We start from the raw sequence: 21,903 nt of genomic DNA, 5'->3' as shown, positions 1-21,903 counted from the left end.
GAATCTTTAAACACAATTATTGTAGCAGGATAGTGCCACGAAAACCTGACCCCATTTTCATAAAGTTGGGAGGATACTTCTCTCATCTGGCTTCTCACCTTGAGGGTTTCAGCAGACAAATCTTTTAAAACGCGTATTGGAGAAGCTTTGTAACGTAAGTTTAAAATCTGTTTCAACTCTTTAAATATTTCTGCAGCTCTCCTCTCTGAAACAAATCTTACAACAATGTCCTTTGAGTCCCCACGCTTGCGGGATCCAAAAGCCCAATGCGCTCTTTCGAATTCTTGCAACTCACATTTAACTTTGTTCTCAATGAGCCACTGAAGGATTTCTTGAACAAGTTGTTTGCTCTCCGCAAAATCTTTGGGGAAACCTCTCAAACGAAGATTAGTTCGGCGCTGTCTGTCTGCCAGATTTATGATGCGAAGTTCCTGGCGAGATTTTCCCACCCCCAGTTTCCCAATTCTTTGATCTTGTGCTTTGGATTGTTCTTTCAATTCTGTCATTCCAGTTCCCAATGCAGATAAATCTTTTTTCATTTCTTGGAGCAGTTTCCCCATGTCAGCAAAGCCTTTAAGTAGCGAATCCATCTTTCCCTCCAGCTCCTCGGTAGACGCCATCTTCTCTTTGTTCTCACTTCTTCACACAGACACGTTAAAAACAGTCACTTGCTTCAACTTTTAACTCCTTCTAATAAAGTTTTTCCACAGCTTGTTCAGTTCGCTCTCCTCTCAATCCACTTTCACCAAGCTAGAGAGGTTGTTGAGGGTTAACTTTTACTTTTACTTTTCCACATCTGGGAGCCTTCTTTCGGAGCGTTCAGCTATAACAACGCATGCACAGATCAATCCTCAATTCTGGGTGTTGAAGTCCACATACTTTACAAATGGTGAGATTGAGAAACACTGGTCTCGACCACGGGTGTCAAACTCAATAGCACCACGTGACAAATAGCAACATCACAGCAACACTGGGGATTCATCAGAAACATGTGAATCATCCACCATAGCTATTACACAACTAATGTGGCAAATCCTTTTGCATTACTCTTTTTTAAAAACATTTTAGTATTTAATGAATAGGGACCTCACCATTTATGGATTGATGTTATAGTATAGTTAGGCCATGTGCAACTGACAGACTCAATGCCAGATTGTGATTTTAATATAGATGTTTTCTGTTATTTATTAGTTTATTCTAGATCTTTTAAACTAGATATTCATTGAATGTTTTTATTTGTTTTGGTCTCTGACTGCAATATGACTGTTTTTATACAAATGGGTTTTATTATGGGGTTATATTCAACTTCTTATTGCTTGTATCTTTTTGTATTGTATTATATTATTTTGTAAGCTACCCCGAGTCCCTTGGGATTGGGCGGCATAGAAGTCAAAGTCAAATAAATAAATAAACTTGACTTGATTTGATAAAGTGACCACAAGACACTTTGAGGTAATAACCATTTTCCAGCTGAGAAACAATTGAAGTTTGACCACTTGACTGCAAGGATGCTACAACAGTCATAAGTGCAAGGACCAGTCCTAAAGATACCTTTTCAGCACTTTTAACTTCAAATGGTTGCTTAAGTGGGCAGTCGTTAAGCCAAGACTACCTGTATTCAATTGAGAAAAACCACGCCATGTAAAAATAGGCTTTAACTTTGCAAATCTGTTTTTAATACAAGACAGAAGGTTTTATAAAATTGCATTTTGCCAGAGCTCTTGGCAGCCTTTTGGATAAACAAGCTGTAGAATAGAATATGATGGCTCAGCCGCATACTAATCTCTCCAACCATAATTATTATTATTTTTTAATCTTGCCATGCTGCCAAATAGTGCTCAAGTTGGCTAATAATAATTAATATAAAATATAAAACATAAAATAACTATAAAGTATAGTGTAGAAACAAGGCAGGAAAAAAAGGCTGGAACAGCTGAAGCAATTACAATTCTCACAGTAGCCATATATGAACATCAGTCAAGCAAAAAATGTGACTGAATTATAGTGTATTTGCTATTGATGAAGGTTTTCTAAGGAAGCAGATGATTAGCTAGTGTTGTGAGTGCTCCTCGTCCACCTCTGGTAATGATAGTTTATGAGGAGGATGAGTCAGGTCCATCTTGGTACCCTGGGCAAGCGGTGTTGCCAGCTGATGCAGAGAGTGAGAGAGAGGGAGAAATAGACCTGGATGAACCCCAAGGGCTGCCAGAAGTGGTTCTGTGTGCCACCTCTGGCACTTCTGCAATAGGTTCGCCATCATGAAGTTAAACTATCCTGTCTGCTTGGATATATAAGTTGAAACAATTCAAAGTGGGAGGAGACAAATTTCATCTAAGCTGAAGTTCTTATTAAAAATTAGGCCAAGGCCAAAAGAGATAACGTCTAATACTGAAACAGGTAGCCTGGCAGGTTGCAATATAACCAAGCACAAAAAGTGTAATGTACATGTGTTGGCTTGGAAAAATAATATGATAAAATATACTACAGTTTTTTAAAAGTATTTTACAAGAAAATGGAGTTGATGGTTCCTGGATCTAATAAAAGTGATGTGTTGTGAGAATAAGACATGAATTGTTTTATCTTTTAAAAATTAATTGAAAAAATATGTTTTATTGTTGTTTATTGTTTATTTCTTTGTTGCAAGCTACAGAGAGATATTGAGTTGGGTGGCAGTCAAATTTAATAAATTGGTAAAAGCAGCAGCAACAACAACAACCATAGTAGTACTAAAATATATAGAGAATGGTTCAATATTGAACAGAAATAAGACAAATATGTGTGATATCTCTTTTGTATTTGTGGATAAAGATAATCTAGAGTTTAACTGGAGCATGGATGTACATGTAAATTCAAAGAGAATTTCAGTTAGTTATGGATTTATTTTTACTCCAAACACAACATCACAAAAATATCCTCATGTAAACAAATATCTCTTTTAAAATATCTTTCCTTTAAAAAGATTGTTTGGTCCACCAAGCAACACAATTAGCTTTACAAATTGTCTTTACATGTGCAATTAGTATATAAATAACTTTTGACCTTACTTGTGTTATATCTTACGGACTTTATATTAAGGATTGGTCTATGAAATTATGTCAATGAGCATGAAGTCATTCATGTGGTCTCCGGGGCTGTGCAAACAAAGTTTGTTCATTGTTGGTTTTAAAACATTCCAGCCCCAAGATTTTATAGTAGGCTGTTATCTAAAATTAAGATTGGATCCTGCTTGGGAGTGGGTTCCTCTCGGTTCAGACTGGTTTGGCCAAAGCGGTAGCAATCCGCTGGTGATGCCACAATAATGTCACCAAGCCAGATTGGTTAGTGCTAGTCCATGGGTGCCGCCATCTTATTTTTGAATTTTTTTCAACTTTTTATTTATTTATTTATTCTGTTAGGGAAGGGGAGCTGTGGTTCTTGCTTAATGCCTTTGGACCAGGTTCTTTATAACTGGACTCAGCTACAGTCAAGCACAGCCTTGCTTAAACATAGTTTAGCTGCTCCAGATGAGCCATTCTCCCCCTTGCCCCACCAAACATACAGTTGCCTCTCGTCTGCACTGCTCCCTCGCACCCAGGGACAGCAGGAACAAGCCATGGACTCATCTGCAAGGGAGCAGTTCATGGGCCTGCATCTACTGAAGCCACCACCATTGGAGCCGTGACAGGCAGGAGGCGGGCAGCACAGCTGTATGTTCAGGCAGGGCAAAAATTGCCCTGGCTCCATTCCACCACACCAGCAAAAGGAGCATGGAATTTCCAGTCTATCCACCCCATGAATGAAGTGGCCGATGCAAAGGTGACCAATCGGCAGCGGCAGGATGCATGGAGGAGGAGCAGTAGGGGATCCCCTGCCCTCCCCTTGCCTGCCCTCCCCTTGCCTGCCCTCTGCACACAAAGACAAACCGCTGCCTGCCCTGAACATTTCACCACTCCCACAGAGTGTGGTTGAGTGAAGCCTGGCCTTGTTTGCTAATCTCAGAGCTGAAGCCAGGAAGGCGAGAGGGGTAGTTGTGGCGGCAATGGTGCTCTATGACAGGGGATGTGCTGTGACCGGGCAATGCCGATTATAGTCTCTAAGCAACAACTACCTTGAAGAAAGATATGGTGAAATATATAACCTCTAACTACATTGGCGGCTAAATCTACGTTCTGGCCAATTTTTTCTTCTTCTTCTATGACCTAGGCTATGTAAGATCTCACAGCTCCTAGTGAAGACCAGAACTTTATGTGCCAATAAATCTTGATCTGAATATCAACTGCTATTTTGCTGCTCAGAATAACCTCTTGTTTCTTCCCAATAATACAGCCAGCTCTGAAAGTGGTGATTTCCAGTTGTTCTTTGATATTTTCCAAACAATCATAAAAACAACAACTCCAGATGATGAAAATGCCTTACACAGATAACCCTTAGAGATACTAAAGCTTTTCGGAAGTGAAGTCACTCGCTTCATGGAAAGTCAGACTATAAATCTAAACAGGCATATCTGAGAATAATTTTCCATTAAGAAAGTGGAATTTTACATCTGCGTAAACATGCGTATCAGTCTGTGAATCCTGCCAATGGTAAAGGTTTTATCAGATATTAGATATATAAATGAAAAGCCAATTGGGAATTTCTACTGGAGGTGGAAATATCTGATTGGGAGCCACTCAGAATTTTAAATAAATAAATAAATAAATAAATAAATAAATAAATAAATAAATATCTCAAGGGATTCCATCGGCGTGATAGACTCATATGATACTAGTGGCAGTTTCGCCTCTTGTCACATAACATGCTGAATTACAGGCTAGCAAATTACAGTATCTAGCTTTTTGTGCAAACTCAGACCAGGTAGATCTATTTTTGCTATATGCAAAGTATTTTTAAAATTTTTTAAATGTGCATTCATATTATGCAAACACTTATCTCCCCCCCCCTCCTTTTTTTAAAGGCAACCTATGGTAAAGTCCAACTAAATGGAAGCATCTAAATGACCTGGGCTGAGCTTGGGGGGGAAGTGGGGGCGGAGGATAACCATGCTTTAGTCTGATCACTGCTTGGATGGAAGACTACTACATGACATGAGAGGGGGGAGAGAGAGAGATACATAGAGAGAGATACAGAGACAGAGATTAAGTAGGAGAAGAGAGAGACAGATCAAGACAGAGAAAGACAGAGATTAAGAAGGGGAGGAGAGGGAAGAGAGAAACAGAGAGAGGGGGCATTAAGAAGGAGAGGAGAGAAGGGGTGTACATAAGTGCACCAGTGTGCCTTTCGTCCCCTGTCCAATTGTCTCTCCTTTATCTCATACATCTTTCCTTCCTTTCATATATCTTCTCCTCTATTTTTATATCTTTTCTTCTATCCTTTTCTTTATATATATTACTACATGTCTATTTTCTTCAATATGTATTATGTATTGGACAAATAAATAAATAAATAAATAAATAAATAAATAAATAAATACAAGTAAAGATTAAGAAGGGGGAGGACAGAGAGCAAGAGAGAAAGATTAAGAAAGGGAGGAGAGGGAAGAGAGAAAGACAGAGAAAGAGAGAGAGAGGCATATCTTGCAGCAGAAATTGTTATATGGTTTAGAAGGAAGTGAGATAAAGTCACGCAACATTGTAATAAAAGTCAGGTAAGCTTCAGCAGCTGCATTTGTAACCCAACAACTTATATTCATAGAAAAGGCAGAATAATTAGGTACATAATAGACAAGACAAACTAAAATTGAAATTGAAATAGTTGTAGCCATTCCCTCTAAATTTGGAGGGAAATTGCCAAAAAACAAGTTACCTTCCTAAAAGTTTCTATAATGTCATCTTACAGGCATGGATGTATAATCACCATTTGAGGTAGATAAGAGAACTAAACAACAAACCAGCTCAATACGTTTGGGCTGCCCGATAAATAACTAAAGAAAGTGGAGTTAGTCCTCGGTTTACAACAGTTCATTTAGTGACCATTTGAAGTTACAATACTGGAAAAAATGACTTATGACCGTTTTTCATGGATTTTCCAGTTGTTTTTGATCCATTTTTGCGTGATCCATTTTTGCGACCTTCTGACAAGCGAAGTCAATGGGGAAGTCAGATTCATTTAACAATCGTGTTACTAACTGAACACTTGCATTAATTCACTCAACACCTATAGCAAGAAAGGTCATAAAATGGGGCAAAATTCACTTTACTTAGTAACAGAAATTTGGGCCTCAAGTGTGGTTGTACATCAAAGACAACTTGTAGTACCTAATATGAAATTGTGTGTAATCCAGATATGTTGGAATACAACTTCCATAAATCAGAACCAAAATCTTTTTCAAAACAAAGATTAGCAAGAGGCCCGTTTCCCAATTTAACATAAACATAAAATAAACAACTGCACAGGATAGATTATAATGGTATGTTAAGCCAAGAATAGCTTGTTAACAGTAATTATGATATGTTTGTTTATTATTTCACAGATACCAGAAGCAGGAAACTTCCAACACTATCACAAGCGAAAGGAAGTAATTTTTCACATACCATCTTTGACCTTTTGCATGTTGTGCTCTGTTGCGTGATATTGCCTAATTATGCAATATAATAAAAATAATTAAAGCATAGTTCTTCAACAAAAATATCAGTGCAAAAACTACAAATAATTCCTGTATTTAGCTAAATCTCTAACACATTTTTGCATGTTATTTTCAACATCAGGGTGAACACTATAGTAAATATAGGAATGTGTACTTTCTTTTAGAATTATTGCTCATAAACAGTAGTGGCATATCATTCAATCCATAGTTTAAAATTTTCTTACAGAGAAATTAAACCTCAGAAACAAGAATTACTTTAATTTGCATGTTAGTTTTTAAAAGGTTCTTCTTCTTCTTCCTCTTCCTCTTCCTCTTCTTCTTCTTCTTCTTTTTCATCTATCTCTGGCTACAATGAATATTTGAATGGGGATCTCAGAAATAAACCATTTTAATGGTTTATTTTTATTTATGTATCATATTTGGATGGCTTCCATCTCAACAAAAAACAATGGTTCTGTCCAGCTTATCACAATAAAATTTAAAAAACAAAACCAATAAATAATATGAAATAATAACAAATGCAAAGATTTATGGATTTCCCAGTTGTTTTTTTAAACAAGACAACGATCTTTGGCTGAGAATGGCTAAACTCATGTTTAACCAGAAATCTGAGTATAATTCTTCCAGGTTTAATCTAACATAAGTCAATTTCTATACCATGCCAACTTGCTTATAAAAACTTCAGATAGCAACTGCTATCTTAAAAGAGTCATTATCTGGTGCATCAGAAGGAATACCCAAAGGTGCTTTTTCTAAAGGCAACTGGACTCATTTTTCCTTGAAGATGTTTTGCTTCTCATCCAAGAAGCTTCTTCAGTTCATAGTTCGCTGAAGAAGCTTCTTGGATGAGAAACAAAATATCTTCTTCCTCAAGGGAAAAAAAACACTGTCCAGTTCTTTGCCTTTTTAAAAAGCACCTTTGGGACAACCATAACCTGAATGATTGAGAATCTCCATAGATATTGGAAGGAATACCTCTACTAAAGCAATCCAAGCATATGTCATTGTTTAAAAAATGAAGTTGGTTTTTCAATTTTCATCCAAGACAAAGTTAATGATGATTGAAAAAGATGCTTCTATTTTAATTTGTTTTAAGTCCTGTCAATGATTACTTCAGCTTCAACTGCAATAATACACAAGCACACAATCAATTCAAACTCAATGCAAACTGCTCCAAACCTGACTGCAGAAAATACAACTTCAGCAGCAGAGTGATCAATGCCTGGAATGCAGTACCAGACTTTGTAGTTTCTTCCCCAAACCCCAAAATCTTTAACTTTACACTGTCTATAGTTGACCTCATCACATTCCTAAGAGGTCTGTAAGGGATGTGTATACCATTCCTATGGTCCTAATTGTCCTAATTTACATGTACTGACCTTGCTTAGGTTTATGTATATATCAACACCTGCTATCTTGTACATGTTTGACAAATAAAATAAAATAAAATAATTAAACTGAACTGAACAGAACTAAACTAAACTAAAAAGTAGGTGCTACTATTCACATTCTTGTATGCTCCAGAGCATATTTTAAAGATCAAATCTGAAACTCAGTAAAGTGTACAACGATAGTGATGGAAAGAATTAAAAAATAAAATCTGTTGGGGAGGGAAGGGCAACACAGTAACAAATTATTCCCTATCAACACAAATAAATAACTATGAGAAAATTGGTAGATTTAAACTCCATTAGTTTCCTGTCTAAGCTAAAGTTGGATCATATAAAAGTTCTGTCTCTTCTGGATACTTGGCAGTGCATTCCCAACATCAAATAATGGACATGAACAATGAACTAGCAGTAAATTATAATGTCTCCTAATGGGGGAGTGCCAATAGCTGAAAATAATCAGCAATGCCTTGGCATGAGTGATTGGTCTAGTCTACCAATGCTAGGGAACCCTGTATCCATGATGAGGCTTACATCCTCTGCAGGACCACAGAACAAGCCTTGGCTGTGTTTCTGAACTCATCTATGCCTTTCAGGACCAAAGGACCATTAATGGTCCTTCACTGTCTCAATCAATTGTCTTTCTTTTCTCTCACTTATCATATATATTTTCTTTCTTTCATATATCCTCTCCTCTAAGTTCACTTTACCCTTATATATATTACTACATGTCTATTTTTCTTCCTATGTATTTGTGTATTGGACAAATAAATAAATACATACATACATACATACATACATACATACATACATACATACATACATACATACATACATACAGTAGTTTGTTTCAGTTCTCCCACTAATCAGGACTTAACAAATTGCACTGTCATGGCAAGGTCTGCAACCTCCTTCTCTGGTGCTGTTTCTGCCCTTCTGTAAGTGTTTTTCAGGTTCTGCATGTGTCACAAATGCTGATTCACTTGCTGTGTTATTCAAAGCCCTGTGTTACAACTATCCTCTGCCTGCCACCCCCAACCCCCCGCCCCATCCTCTTTTCTCTAGGTGCTGATCACTGCCCCCCACAACCATTTTGTCCTGAGCTGCTGGACCACTGAAACTGGATATTTTTTTCCCTTGAAGCAATCCACTGTGGAATAGTGAAATGAATGAAGTCCCCTTCCTCCTTGTTCCAACTGGTCCCATAAGAAGAATGATGCAACTACTCCCCATCTTCTTTTTGCAAAATCCATGAGTGACATTAAAAATGGGGAGAAAGTATACAAAATTGGTATCGGTACATGGTGGATCACATTCAGTTTGAAATTATGCATATAATTATGACACATGAATCCCAGCGTCTGGTTAGGTCTCACAGAGTCGGCCTTCTCCTGGTCCCATCAACTAGACAATGTCGCTTGGTGGGGCCTAGAGGAAGAACCTTCTTTGTGGGGGGCCTGGCCCTATGGAACCAGATCCTCCTGGAGATTCATACTGCCCCCATCCTCCTCACCTTCCACAAGAATTTGAAAACCTACTTATGCCATCAGACTTAGGGTCACTAGACCCTAGCCTCTGGCCAATGAATGTGTGGTATGTCTGTGGTTTGAATCTGGAAGAATGATTTTTAATGTTTTAGCCTTTTTAGAATCGGTTTTTTAGATTAGTTATTTATATTATTTGGATCAGATATGTTATTGTATATTGTTTTTATTGATGTGTTGTGAGCCACCCCGAGTACACGGAGAGGGGTGGCATACAAGTCCAATAAGTAAATAGGTAGGTAGATAGATAGATAGATAGATAGATAGATAGATAGATAGATAGATAGATAGATAGATAGATAGATAGATAGATATGAATATGGTTAATGAAAATAAATTGTGAGAACTGATGGGATGATGGGATAGGGTTAGAGGTTATATGATTAGAAGAATTCGAGACCAAGCTACGAAGAATAAGTTGGAATTGCTTTATAATATAGATAAATATATTGATCTTAGTTTAAAGGATTATATATAAAATATACCCTCATTTTGGTGGTGGAGTTTGAATGTTGTCTGGTGGTGGGTGCACAGATCACTGTGCGATATGTTATATGTTGTGTGTATGTTTTTTGTTAGTACAAACTTAATAAAATTTATTATTTAAAAAAAATAATGGGGAGAAAGTCCGTGAATTACAAATTTACACTGCTTCTGAACAAGCAGAATTTAGCTCAGCTAATTCCACTCAGGTTTGCAATTCCGCGTGAGGCTTATCAGATCTCCATCCATCGCTGCTTTCATTCCTTTTTTGCGAGCTGCATATCATGCTTTTTCCTCCCTCCTGCATTGGAAAGTCACCAAATGCTGAGAGGAGAAAACATTCTTGGCAACTGCACAGAGAGCCAACCCGCCCGCATCAATTGGCTGCAGGGATGGCTTGAAAGCAGCCCAACTTTCCTCAATGCAACCACCTTGGAATCTCTATGGTGCAGCCCGTAGGTGGGTGATGGAAGGAAGCTGGCTGCACCTGGTTGGCGATATTCCTTCTCCCACGTATTTGGAGGCTGGTGGAGCAGCTCTTGCCTGGAGGGCACCAGCATCCTTTAGATGCCTGGATTAGCAACAGCAAGGAAGCTGCCCTAAAATCAGAGGGACACGAGTCTGTGGGTGGCCATCAGGGGAGAAAGATATGCGGCAAGTAGGAGAAAAGGCAGAGGGAGGAAGAATCTGAGGTATGTGGAAACCATTTGCAGAATACAGCAAGGGAACAAGCAAAGCCCACACCTCTTCTTGACAAACAGACAGATACAGATTAACAGAGTTGGAAGGGACCTTGTAGATCATCTAGTCCAACCCCCTGCCTAAGCATTTCTGACAGATGGCAGTCCAATCTCTTCTTGAAAGCTTCCAGTTATGGAACTCCAACAACTACCGAAACACAACCTATTCCATTGGTTGATTGTTCTCACTGGCAGAAAATTTCTCCTTACTTCTAGATTGCATCTCTCTTTGATCAGCTTCCATCCACTATTCCTTGCCTGGCCTTCAGGTGCTTTGGAAAATAGCTGGACCCTCCTCCCCTCTGTGGCAGCCCCTCAAATATTGGAACACAACTACCATGTCTCCCCTGGTGCTTCTCAAATACCTGCAACTGTTCATCGTATGTTTTAGCCTCCAGCTCCCTAAACATCTTGGTTGCTCTTCTCTGCATTCTTTTTAGAGTTTCAACATCTTTTTATAGTGTGGTGACCAAAATTGGGTGCAGTATTCTAGGTGTGGTCTTACTAAGGCTTTATAGATAGGTATCAGTACCTCACTTGATCATGAATGTATCCCTCTGTTAATGCAATTTAGGATTGCATTGGCTTTTTTGGTTGCTGCTGCACACTGTTGACTCATATTAAACTGATTGTCCACTAAGACTCGTAGTTTTATTTTTATTTATTTATTTGTTTGTCAAATATCTACAAGATAGTAGATATTGGAATAAACATAAACATTAGCAAAGTAGGTACAGGTAAATTAGGACATTAGGACAGTAGGACAGGGATGGTAGGCAAAATGGTGTGCTTATGCACGCCCCGTATAGATCTCTTAGGAATGGGGTGAGGTCGACTGTAGATTGTCTAACATTAAAGTTTTAGGGGTTGGGGAAGAAACCACAGAGTCTGGCAGTGCATTAACCACTCTGTTGTTGAAGTTGTATTTTCTGCAGTCAGGTTTGGAACGGCTTATATTAAGTTTGAATTGATTGTGTGCTCATGTATTGTTGCGGTTGAAGCTGAAGTAATCATTGACATATAGAACATTGTGGCAGATGATTTTATGAACTACATTTAGGTCAGATCGAAGATGACAAAGTTCTAGGTTATCTAAGTCCAAAATTTCAAGTCTGGTGGAATAAGGTATTATAAGTTATATATAAGTTACCATCTATCCATCCAACCAACCAACCAACCAACCAACCAACCAACCAACCAACCAACCAACCAACCATCCATCCATCCATCCATCCATCCATCCATCCATCCATCCATCCATCTATCTATCTATCTATCTATCTATCTATCTATCTATCTATCTATCTATCTATGCAGTTACTGTATAGTCATATAGTAGAGGGATCAATATAAAATGTTGTACCAGTGGCACTTAGCACTGAAAAGATTGGCCCAGATATATTCAAATTACAACCAGACATGTTGGAAGTGTAAAGAAGAGCAGGGCACCTTCTTCTATATATGGTGGTCATGTCCTGAAGCGAAAAAATACTAAAAGCAACTTAGAAAGTGGCTATAATAAATAACGAATGTAGCAATTGAAATTTACACCAGAGTTCTTTCTCCTAGGCATACAAATCTAATATATTATTATTATTATTATTATTATTATTATTATTATTATTATTATTAATTCATATGTTTAAAATGTTAAGTATTTAATATTACACATTATAACAGCTGCAAGAATAGTCAATGCAAGAAAATGGAGAAACCCACAGATACCTAGAGACAAGGAGATAATTGAGAAAATAAATGAATGTGCAGAGATGGATGGGTTAACTATGGAACCTAACGATCAAACGAAGTCAGATTACTACTCTACCTGGACGAAGTGGTACAATTGGACACAAAAGAGAAAGGCAAATCAACAATAAGTGGGGTGGACCTCGAAGGTCCCTTTCCCTCTCTGATTCCACCTGGAGGAGATGCATACATGTCCTCCAAGACCTGGATAAGGGAGTCATATGTTCAGATGGGAAAAGTAGAATTGTAGTCCACCCACTAATCAAGGGCTGTAGAATGGGTGGTTTTGACAGAATTCCTGGCTGTCACCATGACCAACAAAAGAATGGGCTAAAATCTGGAAAGGGTGGTTGTTGTTGTTGTTTTTAAAAATGGGTTCATTTCCAAGCACTTCAAATGGAAAAGTCAAGTAGCTCAAGTTGCAGAATAGCACCGACTCCTTAAATCTGATCCGTTTCATTCATGCTGTCTAGTGCCATCATGTCTCTGGCTCATAATGTATTAAAAAGGATGGCAATAAAATTTTAGACAAAAACCCTATCTATCATCAGGAACACATTTTGCTACAAGTTCTGTAATACAGTATTTGGCAGAATATGTAAAACAGGGAGAGAATGGGGTTAGGGCAGTGCTTCTCAATTTTTTTCTGTTATTCCGCCCCCCTCAATAGAAGTAAACATTTCGCACCCCCTCCAATTCTCTGCCGGGATGATTGTTTGTAATATTTGGCACATTTTCGCTGAAAAAACTCAAACGGCTTATGAGTGTAATTGGAGTGTAATGTGTTTAAGTGATGCCTTAATTTATTTGGCTTCATGCTGTCTGCTGCCAACATTTTTAGACACAGTAAACATGTCGCCCCACTATTTGAGAAGCAGTGGGCTAGGGTTAGGGTTACGGTGGACAAGTAATGTTACGCCGGTGGCTGTTTTGTTTCAGCCTGATAATGGGTGGGTAGCACACAATAGTGGAGAAAGGCTTATATGCATCATCTCTGTGCTGTTTTTTGAGTACCTTTATTTGTTCAATTACTTTGATTCTGTGCATCTGAGGTACAAGTGGAAGGAAATGTTCAGATTGCACCTTGAACCAAAGACTAAGCATAAAAGTATCTAATCAGCAATTCTTCTTTGGTCATTGAATATCAAGCCATTTCCCATAAACTTCAACTTCACTTAGGATTACACATGCAAAATGGAGCACTCTTAGGATTACACATGTTGTGTGTCATGGTTATCTTTTTCCAGGCTAAATCCAATTAAACGGGATGTGCACTGTAATCCTAAATGTAAGGTATTCTGCTTACTATGTTTACTTACTATTTAATAGTAAGGTATTCTGTTTACTGTGGGTCTTATTCCCATGAATATTAGCTGTGTCAATGGTGGACTCTCAGGATTTTTTCAATTTAACACTAGACATCTCCAAGTGCAAAGAATCTGTCAATTGAGGGTTGCAGTCTTTTTTCATTTTAATTGATCAGATACTGCCTCTAATGAATGAAAATAGAATGCCATATGTAGCACAGTGTTAAAAATAACTAAAATGTTTAAAGTGAAACTTGTGAAGCTAAAAAAAATGGGTCAGAAAAAGAGAATCAGAGCTGCCTGTGGTCTTGTTATTAAAAGACATTCTGTTCCTTTAAGCATGCAAGTGAACCTCTCCCACCCTCAATTCCAACCATTACGATCTCCATATATTATACTTGTCATAACTCCCTGCTACAGTGACTCAGTATGCTGAAAATAAACTTCATGGCTTCGATTGGAAAGCTGGAGTCCAAATGCTAAGGAGGGGGGGGGAGAGAAGTTTGCCCTATGTCCTAGTGTAAACCACAAAGAAAGAGGAAGTCGGGGCTTAATAATTCCAATAAATGTTGGAAACGGTGGAAAAAAAGAGTTCTTGACATCTGATAAATGTGAAACTAACTCTCTGTTCCCCTCCCGCGCTCAGGAAAGAGGAATGGCATCCACTGCCTTGCAAAAAAACCTCCAACCCTCTTTCAAAATCATTTTCCGTTGGGAATATCAACCTTGTGGAATCCTAACTTTCAAATCCTATATTTACAAACCCAGTTTAATTTTAACACAAGACCTACAGTAGCTTCTTTCAAGCGAACCTCGAAGGCCTTGAATGCAGGACTTTCAAAATTCATAAAATAACCTCAGTCATTAAGATGTTTAAAAAAAAAAGATGGTGAAACATCGCAGTCTCCACTACCTCCCTTTAAATAAAGAGAGGTGAGGGTAGGGGTGTGGTGTTTAAGTGACCTGTCTGTCTCAAAGATGCTGACAACCTGTCCTAATTTCAGCTGCAACAACTCCCGAAATCCAGTAGTTTTTGAGAGGAGGAGCATGCTAACCAGAAATAGTCTCAAAACGAAGCCAAACCTGAAAGCACACATAGAGTTTTTCAAGCCACAGTTGACACTGCAAGAAAGCCAGTTTTTAATCACAGCCTTCTGGCTTTCTCGCATGGGATGAGTCTCAGTTTAAGAGAGGCCACTGGTCATTTTGCTGACCATGGAACTCCTTAACAGTGACAATCCTTCCCTGTTCCAGCCTTGCCTGCTTTTTTATCCACACCATTATACATGGTGTGGGTAGAATAGAATAGAATAGAATAGAATGATAGATAGATAGATAGATAGATAGATAGATAGATAGACAGACAGACAGACAGACAGACAGACAGACAGACAGACAGACAGACAGACAGATCTCAAAATATTACATGGGGAAAAAAACCAAACTCAAAACAATCTGCATTCTACACACACAGATATATATATATCTGCTCAAAAAAATAAAGGAAACACACAAATAACAAATCCTAGATCTGAATGAATGAAATATTCTCATTGAATACTTTGTTCTGTACAAACTTGAATGTGCACAATAGCATGTGAAATTGATTGTCAATCAGTGTTGCTTCCAAAGTGGACAGTTTGATTTCACAGGAGTTTGATTTACTTGGAGTTATATTGTGCTGTTTAAGTGTTCCCTTTATTTTTTTGAGCAGTGTGTGTATGTGTGTGTGTGTATTTGTACTGTATAGTAGCCTAGAGGTTAATTCTCTGCCTTACAAGGCCAAGGTTGCAAGTTCAAGTTCCAGTGAGGGTATGGCTAGCTGATGAGGCCAAAATAAGGCTGAAATAGATCTATCCTAGTTTCCCTTAATTTTAAAATTCAGCAAAAACATGTGACACATACAGAATATAGTTTGTCGGCTATGAATAAATTAACTACCTTGGAAATGGCCCTGGGTTGGGCCGAGAGGCCAAAAAAGGAGCTGTGATGTTCCTTCAATATACCAGGGTGATTCGACACAAAAAACATGTAACCCTTCCCTGGTACAGAGCTGAGGTTGCAAGTTTATTTTGATTTGATTTGATTTGATTTGATTTGAATGCCGCCCTCTCGCTTCAAGTTTAAGTCCCAGTGAGGATATGGCTAGCTGATGAGGCCAAAATAAGGCCGAAATAGATCTATCCTAGTCTCCCACAATTTTCAAATTCAGCAAAAACATGTGACATATATATATATACTCTGCTCAATAAAGGGAACACTCAAATAACACATCATAGATCTGAATGAATGAAATATTCTCATTGAATATTTTGTTCTGTACAAAGTTGAATGTGCACAACATAATGTGAAATTGATTGTCAATCAGTGTTGCTCCTAGACTACATACATACATACACACACACACACACAAAAACACACACACATGGAACAGAACAGAATAACAGAGTTGGAAGGCATCTTGGGCTTAGGCAGGGAACCCTATATCATTTCTTTTTAAGAAACTGACCTACAATTATTCTTCCATGTTTGGGGAATAAGGTTTTTTTAAGGTTTTAATGTTGCCAACTAACTAGAACCCAGCCTTTGGCTATTGATTTAGTCCTCGACCTACAACCACAAACAACATGATTTGTGTTGTTAAGTGAGACATTTGTTCAAATGAGTTTTGCCCCGTTTGATTACTTTTCTTGCCGTTGGTAAGTTGGTAAGTTAGCAACCCAGTTGTGAAGTGAATCTGGCTTCCCCATTGGCTTCGTTTGTTGGAGGGTTGCAAAAGGGGATCAACCTGACCCATAGCAAAGCTCATAAGTATGAACCAAGCTGCCAAGCACCTGAATTTTGATCACATGGCCATGGGGATGTCGCAAAGGTCGTAGCTATGAAAAAACGGTTGTAAGTCACATTTTTTAGCACTGTTGTAAATTTGAACAGTCACTAAACAAACTCTTGTAAGTCGAGGACTTACCTACTCAAGGACATAATCTGACTAAGCCATTTTAATTCATTGAAAAGAAACCCCAAATATTTGGGTAGCTTAAAATGTTTAATAAGTGCCTGAACACAACACCGTTGTAGGTATTGGAGGATATTTGTTGTGCCATGGCTTCTACGCTTCATCCATTGTGATGGCTGCAGATAAATGTTTTTGATCTGTATTTATCCTTCCTGCATTTGCTATTGTCCATCTTCTTTCCTATCACAACAAATTCACTGAGAAGGAGGTAAATTCACTGAGAAAGAGATAAAATAACTGAATTGTTGATTTTAATAAATGACCCCAAAGATATTTCTTTCCCACAATGGAATCAACTCACCCAAAACAGTGCCTACGCTAAGTACAATGCACCTGCTAAAAACAAAGCCATATATGCACCATTTAACCTTTTCCTTGAAAAAATGATGATTTCATTCATGAATAAATAACTAAGGAAATCGGAGAGTATTGCTATTAACCATCAGTACTAGAGCAAAGCAGATGGCATCACTCTCAGCGATTATTATTACACCGCTATTAGTGGCCATTCTTATTATCTGTCATTTATACCCACCATCAGGGCACTTTTACAAGTTCAGAGCTCACTGCCTGAAGGGCTTATAAGGTAACATAAAAGCAGGATTACACTCCTCATCAACATCCTATTATTGGGTGTTTCTTTGTAGAGACACAGTATCCAAAATTGGGCAGGCTTAAAAAATGTTGACCTAAGTAAATAAAATAAATACATAAACGAGGAGGGGAATGGAATGAGGTTCCTGCAGAACATGAAAAGATTCTCAAGTTATCCTTCACATAAAATTGTAAGGGAACTGAAGGTCTGTGGAATGTCTGTGGAACAGTCTTGGGGCCAGATCTTGAAAGGCCGGCAATTTTGATGTTGCTGTATGTGTCTGTGGAACAGTCAACCGACCCTTCCCTTCCTAGCGTAGGTCCCTCAACGGTGTACGTATACCAAGATAAATAGGTTGCCAAGTAATTTGGTGTGTTTGAGCGCAGGGCCTTAAATACAATCACTAACAGTTTAAATTGGGCCCTGGATCGAATTGGCAACTAATGTAGAGATCTACGTGGGGCCAACACATGGGATGACCTGGAGAGGTTTAGAACCACCAGCTTCGGGTAGAAGAGAATTTTCTCCACTTCCGCAAGGCAATAAAGACTTTCCTCTTTGATTCGGCAGATAGAAACATCCTTGTTCTGGGGATCAGCAAGAGGGGAAGAAATTGGAGAGGTTGAGAATGTTTTTAACATGCTTTGTGGTTTTATTAGTTGTGTTTTAGCTAAGTCTATGTCTTGCCTACTGATAGTTGTATATGGCTTGCTGTCATGCCCTTTGTTAAAAGGGCATTATAAATAAATGTTGTTGTTATTATTATTAGTTGTTGTAGTAGTAGTAGTAGTAATCAGGTTTGTGCGTGCCTGTGTGTGTGTGTGTGTACTTGACCCTCTTGTTTTCATTGTCCCATAGACTTAGTTACCGAATACAGTTGGAAGGGACCTTGGAGGTCATCCTCAAGTAAGGAGACCCTTCACCCAGTCCCTTCTTAAAACAAACCTCCAGGGATGAACCACCAGCCCTCCTGAAGGCAAGTTGTTCACACCGGTTAACCTCAAGATACACCATCTGTCAAGGGTTGTCAACTCTTACGCTGGAAGTACCCGGGTTCGGGACCGCCGGTGTCCAAATGTACGTTTAAAGAGAAACCCCCAAAGAGGCACTTGGCCTCGCAACACATTAATAACTCTCTCTCTCTCTCTCTCTCTCTCTCTCTCTCTCTCTCTCTCTCTCTCTCACTCTCTCTCTCTCTCTCTCTCTCTCTCTCACACACACACACACACACACACACCAAACATCTTTAAATGCTGGAAGGTCGGGAGGAAACAACCAAGCCAGGCGCGCCTCCTCCCCGCCCCGAATTGAGCTAGGCACGCGCAAAAGCCCGGACGGTTCTAATCCCCCGCGCGCGCCTGACTCCGCTTCGCTTTCGAAAACCGCCGCCGCCAAGCGAGCGACTCGGCGGGACTCATAAAAAGAGAAAGAGAAAAAGAGAGTGGGGGAGAGAGAGGAAGGGAAAGGTGGAGGGTGGGGGGAGAGGCGCAGCTTAATGGGATATTGGATATCCTGCAAGGCGCATTTCTTGCTCTGCACTTCCAGGGACTTAAAAGCTCCTAATGCACTTCCTTTCGCTAATGTCCACCGGGGGTTTAATGCGGAGGCCGATCGATGAAGCTGCTGCTTCTTCTCTAGTGTCCGGGACTTCCTCCCCTCCTCCTTTTTCTTTGCAAAAAAAAAGCAGAGCCGCCGCCAGCTGGACGGGGCGGGGATGATGCCTGGGATTGGGGAGGGGGAGAAAAAGAGGGAGGGAGGGAGAGCTTGGACTTTCTCAGCGTCTCTCCCCTCCTCCTCCTTTAACCTCCGAGCTTCTCCGTTCGCGCCGCCTCCTCCTCCTCCCTCCTTTCCTTCCCTCTCTTCTCCCTCCGTGGGAGCAGCGCTTTCCAAAAGACGCCCGGGAGGAAAGGCAAAAGGGCGAACGACTTCGGCGGGCCTGTCACAGAGCATGCCGGGGCACCCGCTTAACTAAAATAGAAAAGGCAGCCAGAAAGGATGGAGAGCAAACACCAGGCACTGCACCCGCTTGGCGTGGGCTTTGCCAGGCGGGGGTCCCGAGAAGTTTAGGGACCACGCGGAGAGAGGGGGGAGAGAGGGGGGAGAAGATGGGGTAAAGAGAGAAGAAGGGGAAGAGAGAGTGAGGGAAGGGAGGGGAGAGGGGGAAGAGAAAGGAGAGGGGGAGAAGGGAGGTAGTGGGGGAAGAGAGGGGAGAGGATGGGGTAAAGAGGGAGTGGGGAAGAGAGTGGGGAAATGAGAGGGGGGGAAGAGAGAGGGGAGGGAATGGGGTAAAGAAATGGGAGAGGGAATAGAGAGTGGGGGACAGTGGGGAAGAGAGCGGGGAGAATAAGCAGGGTTGTTGCTTGGATTTCCTTCGCGGGACCTCTTCTGCACGACCCTCGGGCGACACGTGGTGTGCTGGAGACAACTTTCCTCCCCCGCCCGCTTCTCCCACCTGGAAGTAGCGGATCCGATCGAGGGGGGGCTACGCCCACCCGAACTCCGCCCCCGAAGTCGCTGCAACCATCCAGCACCGGAGGAGACCCGGGTGCAAAACGTGACACATTGAAACACGTGCAAAAAATAATAATACTCATATCAATATACCTTCTCTTTTCTCTCCCCCCCCCCCACCCGTCCCGCGTTGCGTTGCGTTGCGTGGCCCCTACCTTTCGGATTTGGTGAACTTGCGAAAGGCCTGCCGGAGGTCGTGGAAAGAGCGGTAGGTCTGTGGCTCGGCGGAGATGCCCTGAGCCCGGGTGGTGCGGGGCCCGATGTGCGTGGTGGGCGCGGGCAGGACGGACTGGCACTTGTGCAGCTTCCTCTTCAGTTCCTGGATCTCCTCGTCCTTCTCCCACAGCCGCTTCTCCAGCTCTTGGATCCGCTCATCCTTGAAGAGCAAAAGCTTGGCGAAGTCCCCTTCCAGCTCGCTCATGCTTGCCCCGACCCGGCCCGGCTCGGCTCGGCTCGGCGCTTCTGCTTTCCAACTTTTGGAGATCCCGGAGGAGTCAGGAGGGGAAAAAAGCAGCGGCGACGGCCCGGGCGAGCGGAGAAGGAAAGGAGCTCCTCTAAGAGAGAAAGGAGGGAGAGAGTGAGAGTGAGAGAGGAAAGGGAAAGTCAGTCCGAGAGGCAGCGGGAGAGATCTGCTGTCGCTAATGGGTAGCGGTGAGCGGCTTTCTTCGATCCACTTACTGCTGAATGGGCTGTAAATGGAGGCAACAGGATGAGAAGGGCTGAGATCACCGAGGGGAGAGTTGTTGAGTGCTAATCTGGAAGCCTCTCTTGGGACCCGGTGATTATCTTTCATTGAGAAAGCAATTAAAACTCTGCTTCGGCTCTGGCTGGCTGCCCTTGATACCCACCTTCCGGATTTGGCTGGCGTGGGGAGGGGGGAGAGGAGAAGGTTGGTGGAAAAAGACATTTTAATAATAGCAGTTCCAGTCCATCATACTCCTCATCAGCACAAAGTCTCTTTCTTCCCCCATCTCCCTCTCTCCCTTTCTCCCTCTCCCTCCTTCCCAATCTTCTTCACACACACTCCCTACACACACCCTAAGTGTTAACTGGGACATACAAAAAAGAGGGGCAAAAGAAAGGAATTAACACAGAGAGAGAGAGAGAGACACCTTCTGGTGCCACTTTTCTATCTGTGATCCTTGAAATAGCAACAATTATTAGCATGTGGCCTAAAGGGTCAGGCAGTTGTAACTGGACCCTCGGATTTGGGGGGTTTTGGGTAGGGGAGTGTTAATTTTTTTTTACCCCCTTTTAAATTAGATGCCCTTTGCAAAGGGTTTTGTTTACACTTTTGCCTTTCTCAAAAATGAACGTTTGTCATAAACTACACTGCTCAAAAAAATAAAGGGAACACTTAAATGACACAATATAACTACAAGTAAATCAAACTTCTGTGAAATTAAACTGTCTACTTAGGAAGCAACTCTGATTGACAATCAATTTCACATGATGTTGTGCACATTTAACTTTGTACAGAACAAGGTATTCAAAGAGAATATTTCATTCATTCGCATCTAGGATGTGTTCCCTTTATTTTTTTGAGCAGTGTACAATGTTTTGTGTACAATGTTTTTTTGAGCCAAACCAGTGGTTCCCAACCTTATTTTTTTGGCCATGCCCCACCTAAGCATCTCTAAAATCCTGATTGCCACCCTCCACTCCCATGACATGTAATTCTTACTATTCAAAAAGTGAACCCTTACTAACATGGAGGAAGCCTAAATGCCATTAACTTGGTTTATTAAAGAAGGTTCCAATTGCTTTCATTTAAAAAGTAAATTGCCCCCCTATGGGGCATGGATCCCACATTGGGAAGCACTGGGTTAAACTTTAAAAGGATGTAAGTCCTTGGTGTGAGCTCTTCTCATCAACCTTTGAAAGTCCTGTGGAATTGGGGAGTATTATACAGGTAAGTCCTTGACTTACGGACCACACCAAACTTTCTGGTAGGTGAGTGAGACGTCTGTTCAGTGAATGTTGTCCCATTTTATGACCTTTCCCACCACAG

The 21,903-nt window shown here is 40.6% G+C and overlaps 1 protein-coding gene across 1 annotated transcript in view; it reads right to left on the bottom strand.

Moving 5' to 3' along the window:
* PRKG1 (protein kinase cGMP-dependent 1) overlaps positions 1-20,372 on the bottom strand; it is a 1,199,739-nt gene extending 1,179,367 nt beyond the window's left edge. Inside the window, exon 1 of the mRNA XM_070752281.1 lies at positions 20,048-20,372. Within this exon, the coding sequence (XP_070608382.1) occupies positions 20,048-20,313 (266 nt within the window). The 5' untranslated portion in view covers positions 20,314-20,372. The remainder of the gene's footprint in view (positions 1-20,047) is intronic.
* Between the last annotated feature and the right edge of the window lie 1,531 nt (positions 20,373-21,903).

This window comes from Erythrolamprus reginae, chromosome 5, assembly GCF_031021105.1.
Source record: "Erythrolamprus reginae isolate rEryReg1 chromosome 5, rEryReg1.hap1, whole genome shotgun sequence".
NCBI classification, from domain to species: domain Eukaryota; kingdom Metazoa; phylum Chordata; class Lepidosauria; order Squamata; family Dipsadidae; genus Erythrolamprus; species Erythrolamprus reginae.
Note: the sequence above shows the minus strand (reverse complement) of the source record. Positions and strands in the feature narration are given on the sequence as shown.